The sequence below is a fragment of the Limulus polyphemus genome, unplaced genomic scaffold (genome assembly GCF_000517525.1).
Source record: "Limulus polyphemus unplaced genomic scaffold, Limulus_polyphemus-2.1.2 Scaffold903, whole genome shotgun sequence".
In the NCBI taxonomy this organism is placed as follows: Eukaryota; Metazoa; Arthropoda; class Merostomata; order Xiphosura; family Limulidae; genus Limulus; species Limulus polyphemus.
Genome location: NW_013666513.1, coordinates 274233 through 282018, shown reverse-complemented (window position 1 = coordinate 282018; position 7786 = coordinate 274233). Strand labels below are relative to the sequence as shown.

The 7786-nt window shown below is 34.2% G+C and overlaps 1 protein-coding gene across 1 annotated transcript in view; it reads left to right on the top strand.

Moving 5' to 3' along the window:
• Positions 1-7786, top strand: part of LOC106461132 — an 82369-nt gene that overhangs the window by 37299 nt on the left and 37284 nt on the right. The window contains exons 4-5 of the mRNA XM_022388003.1: positions 2301-2434; positions 7479-7561. Of these exons, the coding sequence (XP_022243711.1) occupies positions 2301-2434; positions 7479-7561 (217 nt within the window). The remainder of the gene's footprint in view (positions 1-2300; positions 2435-7478; positions 7562-7786) is intronic.

The following is a 7786-nucleotide window of genomic DNA, read 5'->3' as shown; positions in this document are numbered from 1 at the left end:
GTATAGTGGGGGATGAAGCGCAGAATGTATGGCTTGTGTTTCGATCTGGATCATAAATATATTGGCAAGAACGAGCGAAACAGGATTGCCCATACTTAAACCATCTATTTGAAGGAAATGTTCGTTGATGAAAATGAAGTTGGTTTTAGTTGTTGTAAATTCTAAGAGAGAAGCAAAAAATGTGCTAGGGATGTGGATTAACTTGTTGGGGTCATTAATGTAGAGGTCGAGTGCAATATTGCAAGCTTCATTGGCGAGGACTTCGGTGAAGAGTGACACGACATCAAAACTAGCCATTAAGGCTTTCGAATTTAGTTGGTCTAGTGTATATTTGAAATTGAAGGCATCTTTAAAAATTGAACCTGCAAATGTTACATATGGTGTGAGAGTCCAGGCTATGTATTTGCCAAGATTGTAGTTGAAGGAATCATAAGTAGACAGTATAGGTCGAGTTAAGTGAACCTTTTATCAATAAGTTGTTGTTTACACGTAGTTTCATTAGAGAACATAAGGGATTAATATTTAATTAAGTTATTCCCGTAATAAAATATTACTAACTCTTCTCCGGGTATTCAGATCATGGGCGGATTGGCCCACCGGGATATCGGGCAGTTGCCCAGTGTATTTGACGCATTCTTGGAAATTTATTTTAAATGTTAATTGTTTATAAGCGTAAAACTGCACAATGTGATATCTGCGTTGTGCCTAATGTAGAAAAGGGTGCGAACCCCCAATTTGAAAGTTATAAGCCACCAAATCTATCGCCCAGCTTCCATGGGGAAAGAAGTGTTACAAAATCTTCTTCGAGTATAGTGAGAAGTGTTACAAAATCCTTCAAGTATAGTGAGAAGTGTTACAAAATCTTTCAAGTATAGTGAGAAGTGTTACAAAATCTTCTACGAGTATAGTGAGACTTGTTACAAAATATTCGTCGAGTATAGTGAGAAGTGTTACAAAATCCTTCAAGTATAGTGAGACGTGTTACAATATCTTCTTCGAGTATAGTGAGAAGTATTACAAAATCTTCTTCGAGTATAGTGAGAAGTGTTACAAAATATTCTTCGATTATAGTGAAACGTGTTACAAAATATTCTTCGAGTATAGTGAGACGTGTTACAAAATATTATTTGAGTATAGTGAGAAGTGTTACAAAATCCTACAAGTATAGTGAGACGTGTTACAAAATCCTTCAAGTATAGTGAGACGTGTTACAAAATATTCTTCGAGTATAGTGAGACGTGTTACAAAATCTTCGAGTATAGTGAGAAGTGTTACAAAATCCTTCAAGTATAGTGAGAAGTGTTACAAAATATTCTTCGAGTATAGTGAGAAGTGTTACAAAATATTCTTCGAGTATAGTGAGAAGTGTTACAAAATTTTCTTTGAGTATAGTGAGAAGTGTTACAAAATATTCTTCGAGTATAGTGAGAAGGGTTACAAAATATTCTTCGAGTATAGTGAGAAGTGTTACAAAATCCTACAAGTATAGTGAGAAGTGTTACAAAATCCTACAAGTATAGTGAGAAGTGTTACAAAATCCTACAAGTATAGTGAGACGTGTTACATGAAAGGTGTGGCGATACAACGATAAGATACGATACGTATCGTGAAGCCGTGATACGATTGTATCGATACATCGTCCGATACGATATCATTTATGTATATTCACGAAATTTGGCAAGCTTTCAGTAAACATCGTCTTTTGTACAGAAAAAAAATCAGAATTTCTAATAAAGTATTTTTGCTAAAAATTAATGATTCAATAAAGGAAGATGAGTATTAAGTACTACATGTTGTCTTCATTTCTTTTATCAAAAACATTACATGCAAAATAACATATCAAATTAACAATAACAAAATAGGTAGACAGATATTAACTTATTTTTTATTTTACTTCTCTTGCCATTAGGTGATAAAACCTGAGAATTTGAAAAAGCATTGTAAAGTACTCAAATGAGACAATGTTAGTAATATCGATAAATTACAGACAAGACTGTCAAACTTTCTAACAAACCCGCTGGTAAAACTTCTGTTTCTAGATAGCTATAGTATCGACTACTATAAGTATGATAATATACGTACCCCTAATAAATATACAACAAAATTTTTGAGTACAGAGGCAGTGTAAAAGCTCTTAGATATATATATAGTCTGCGTTAAAATATTCGTACAAGTTGTAAAATGATGTTCTACATATATATATATATATATACACTTTGTAATTTTGAGTTGTATCTGTATTTATATGTTGGATTTCCTAGTACACAAATGTAAAATATTTTCTCTTTGTATCCTCGCAGGGCTCAAGGTTATACGGTCATGCTTCCCAAAACGTTGACTTGTAAAGGTTGTACGATACGTTTGTTACGTCAGGCTCGAGAATGGGGCAGTCGATATTTGTTCTGGAGCTGTGCCGACGTTGACGTAGTTCCAGGTCAGTTAAATTCTTTGTTAAATTTGAGCGTTTTTTGTTAAATAACTTTGCACATATGGGATATATGTACACCAAATGAGACTCTTAATTGTAGGTTGTAAAGATCCACCAGTTTACCAAGTTTAAAAAAAAATCCATAAAATTGAAGTATGTTTTTCTATCAAATAAAGTTTCTATACTAAAAGGAAGAAACTCAATCAAAATTGGAGATGTTATATCTCGGGTATTTCTTAATGGATTATCTTGAAATTTGGTATTTGAAGTAATGGTCCAATAGAGCACACTCACTGAAAATATGGGATAGTTTGGATTAACCAAAGTCCGAGCTACAGAAGGTGGAAAATTGATAAACTATCACTCTTGTTAATAACACACAGTGTATCCTGCAGGTTGTTTTTTGGCCACAAGACACATTACTATATGTCTTGATTATGTCTTAACTTTCATCCACAAAATACGTAAAATACTTATTAAACCACATCAGTCATAAAATTGAATATAACAAACATATTAAAACTGATATATTACTGTATTTGCAGTATTGTTTAAACCTTTTTTTTCTAGGACGTATCCAGTTGTACATCCGTACTGCGACATTAGTTCCAATATTTAACCTACACACTTTATATTAAGGTTCTGTTTCAAAATCACTGGTTATTTATTAAGATGACACCAACGTTTCGAAGTGCACAATAGTTTATTTGTATAATGTTAAAAATAGAAAAATATACGTTAAAAAAATTCAAGAAGAAGCAAATATCTACGTTTTCGGTAAAACAGGCTCCATCATCTTCAGGAGACGAAGAAGATGCATAAAGTTCCTTTATATATACAGTAAATGTAGGATGTACAATTTGCATATTGTACAGTGGCGCCATCTATAAACTCGACTTCTAGAAACTTATATCCGTGTCATCTGGACCTAAATCTCTATTCCATATGGTTTTGTTTTGTTTTAACAATTTCTAACGATTCTTTTATATTTAATTTGTTTTGAAACTTTACCAGTTTAAGTTGTTTTTTTTATTCTGTCCCAATCAATGACGTGTGAAGAGTTCACGTGGGCCGAAATCACATGGGCCTTATGTGAAATATATAACAGCAGTCCCAGTAGCGTAAGTATGCCTCCGCAGCCCCCACAATTGGGGGTGAGACGAATAAGCCAGAATCGTAACTACAATTATAAGTAAATAAATGTAGGGGGCCAATTGCTTTATATGCTGGGGGAGGGCATTTTTTGTAGTTACGTCACTGAAAAGTCCTGGACATTCTCGCGCATCAGCTGATGCTGGCAAATAAAGTGCTCTAATATTATTTGAGAGAAGTGCAGAAAAACATTAGTAACATAAGAATCCAGCTGACAAAATGAAATCGACTATGAAGAACTTAAGTTACACTCCGCCACCGCTTTATGACATGTGGCGAACTCTTCGCATGTCATTGATTGGGACAATTTAAAAATACTTACACTAGTGAATTTAAAAAAAAAACGAATTAAACGTAAGAGAATCGTTATAATTTTTTTAAAAACAATGATATTGAATAGAGAGTTAGGTCCATTGTCACGGAGGTAAATTTCTGGAAGTCGATTTTATAGATGGCGCCACTATATAAGATTCAAACTGTACACGTACATTTACTGTAAATCTAAAGGAACTTTATCACGTGTCTTCGTCTCCTGAAGATGGTGGAACATATTCCACCGAAAAACGTAGAGTTTTCTAGCGTATATATTTCTCTTTTTAACTATATAAGTATTGTGAATGTCGAAACGTTGGTGTCGTCATCTTATTCCTACTGAAACTTTGCACTAGAGCTGTCAGTCTAACTTATATATTCACTAGTTATTGTTGTTTGTCATGAAATGTGGCGGAATGTAACTGAGTTCTTCATAGTCGATTTTATTTTGGCAACTGGACTCTTTTATGTTACTAATGATTTTCTTCTCTTCCCTGAAGTAATGTTGAACCATTTTAATTATCAGCATCAACTGATGGCCGATAACGTCCAGGACTTTTGGTTATACATTCCACAAAACCCCCATCTATTCATTCCAAATTCGCGGAATCTAGGCACTTTTGATCAGAAGTGCCCATCTGTTCTAAATTGTGTAAAACTCAAGTTGGATGCTATGGAATCTAAATGTATTTAACGTGTAAGTAGGCACTTATTCCAAATTATGTCAGCCTCAAGTTGAACCACGTGGAATCTAAGTCCTTTTGACTATGTGTGGCCATTTGTGCTAAACTGGCTAAGACTCGTACTGCATCGTGTGTAATCTAGGTGCGTTTGATTATGTGTGGTCATGTGTTGTAAATTCTCGTATTGGATCTTGTGGAATCTAAATCCGTTTGACTATGTGTGGCCATTTGTGCTAAACTGACTAAGCCTCGTATTGCATCGTGTGTAATCTAGGTGCGTTTAATTATGTGTGGTCATGTGTTGTAAATTGTTTAAGTCTCGTATTGGATCTTGTGGAATCTAAATCCGTTTGACTATGTGTGGCCATTTGTGCTAAACTGACTAAGCCTCGTATTGTATCGTGTGGAATCTAGGTGCGTTTGATTATGTGTGGTCATGTGTTCTAAATTGTCTAAGCCTCTTATTAGATCTTGTAGGATCTTGCTGTGTTTGATTATGTGTGGCTATTTGTTCTAAATACTTTAAGATTCAAACTGGATCACGTGAAGTTCAAATATATGTAATTCTAACAACTTTAAGACTCATCTCTGTGGAATTTAGGTCAATTTGAATACATAAGTGTTACTTACTCTAAAATAACTGAAACTTTGTATGATTTTCTTTTCTAAAAAGTATCACAAAATTAAACCAGGTCATAATATATTCTGCATACGCTTCTTCACTGTGCTCCAGTCTGTTGCATATAATGTAACCAGTTTCAACAAACATGAAATGATTTCAGATAACTATCGTTTTAATTTCTTTTCATTTCTGAAAGTACAGTTCGCCAAGTGATAATGATTTATACTTTTAAAATCTAAAACTGTTTTTCATTTATTTGTTAAACCAAAGCATCAGCTGCATATCAAACAAATGTTGCTGTGTATCACATATGTTACTCAGGCGTTTTAACATTACGTCCTGTGAATAACATGTGATGCACAGGACAGGAATAGGGTTAACTGATAGACTAGAGGGAAGACATGTAATTAATAGCACCCTCTGTCGACTGCTGGGCAACTCTAATCGAATAATGAGATTTTCCGTCATTCTTATAACACATCTACGACCTCAAAGTACTGAACATGATTTTTTCAGCAACGGGGTGCAAACCATGGACCCTTGGATCCACAGTCTGGCATTTTAATCACGGCTCAAGGCTGCAGACCTGAATGGATTATTGTATAAACCTCGTTAGCCAGTTTGCTCTTTATACTACCATATCATGATAACCCAAACCTCGTCGTGCTGTTTCATTTTGCCGAAACATTTAAACTTAAAAAAAACAAAAACATGCTGTCCTCATTAATAACTTGCCTTTTTTATAGCAAACTTTTAATGGGAGATTTTACAGATAATATAATTTTATCCAGCTTGTTGTCTCACGTTCCTTATTAATACATTTAGTCTATTTTAAAATACCATTTTTTACGTCATCAGTGTAGTTAAATTTTTGTATATTTCATGAATTATCCCCTAATGGGTCAGCGGTAAGTTTACAGACTTTCAACGCTAAAATCTGTTTTTTTTATCCCGCTAGGTTGACAAACAGATCGCTTTGCATCAGAACAACAACAAATTTCCTGAACTGAGCCTCAACATGTGACCACAAAACTCGTGTTCTTTTAATATCCGAAAAGTTAGAATTTGTAAAAATGAGTTTAATTTATCAACAGCACCTAGTTGATAATTGAGTAATTGGTCAAGGATCTTCATTTTTCAACCCATGACATTTTTAATAGAAATTCACAGAAATCTATGCGTTGGATACCTTAACTAATTCACGTTTTATATTGTTTATCTAACATTCCATTCGATATCAAGTTGAAACGTATTCCATTTAACAATTATTATAGATAACCTGGAAGGAGGTAGGATAGTAAAAAGTTTAAATAACTCTGATATTAACCTTTATTTCGACCTTGTTCATGTTGTCACTTTAAAAGTTCGCTTAACAAAACTAATTAGAAACTTCTTTCATGAAACATGCTTTAGTGCCTAAAGTCAAATTTCTCAATTTCGTTAACTGTTTCGTGTCCAGTGTTTTAATGTTACTCTAAAGTACCTATATTATCTCAAAACTTTATTATGTCCAGTGTTTTAATGTTTCATTGTTACTCTAACGTACCTATATTAGGCTCAAAACTTATTCGTGTCCAGTGGTTTAATGTTTCATTGTTACTCTAAAATGTCTATAGCAGGCTCAAAACTGAATTCTGGACAATGTTTTAATTTTCGTTGTTACTGTAAAATACCTAGAGTTGGTACAAAACTACCCCTTGTCCAGTTTTTAAAATTTCACAGCTATTGCACGCTATTTGTTGAAAATTTTTTCAAGCTAAGTATCAGCTTTGAACGAACTGAATAAATTACCAATCGCAGTAGACTCCTTTATAATGAAAATTGTTAACGGTAGATATGTGCACAATGATGCAGGAATTAAACCCCGAATTTGAGTTTACTGCTGATCCAGTAGAGGGCGTGGATATGCGAACGAAAAATTACTCTGCTTTACCCCACATAAAAACATTTATTCAACCTGGGGTAATATGGTAACCATGGAAACATTAGTTATAGTAAAGGTTTATTTATACCCATGGGAATATAGTAAATATTCATAACCACGGAACCAATGTTATGTTTGATATTCATTGAAACATCACTCGTAGTTGGTTATGACATGAACATTGTTGCCTGATGTCAGTTGTTATGGTTAAAGATTAGCATTTAAAAGACGTTGTTACACACACTGAAGCCGTAGATTAAGCCTTTTAATCCCAAGCTAATGAGTTCCACATAATGATTAGCTAAATTCAGATTACCTTAAGATATTTCTGATAAATCAAATACGTTAATTTTACAGAATCGGAATTCAGTGCAGTGTGTTCTGGTCATGGAAAACTTGAAGAGGAACGCTGTGTTTGTGACCGACTTTACTCTGGAAACGTGTGCCAATACTCGGGTGAGTTTCTTGCATTATTTTGTTTGAAATATTTCATCTTGAGACCTGTGCAGTAGGGTGAGAAGATCCAAAACATTTCTTGATTATCAAAAAATCACTGATAGCTGTCGCTGAGTAACCTCAGGGATATAGACGATTAACTTTACGAAGCCCCCCAGTGGCACAGCGGTATGTCTGCGGACTTACAACACTAGAAACCGGGTTTCGAT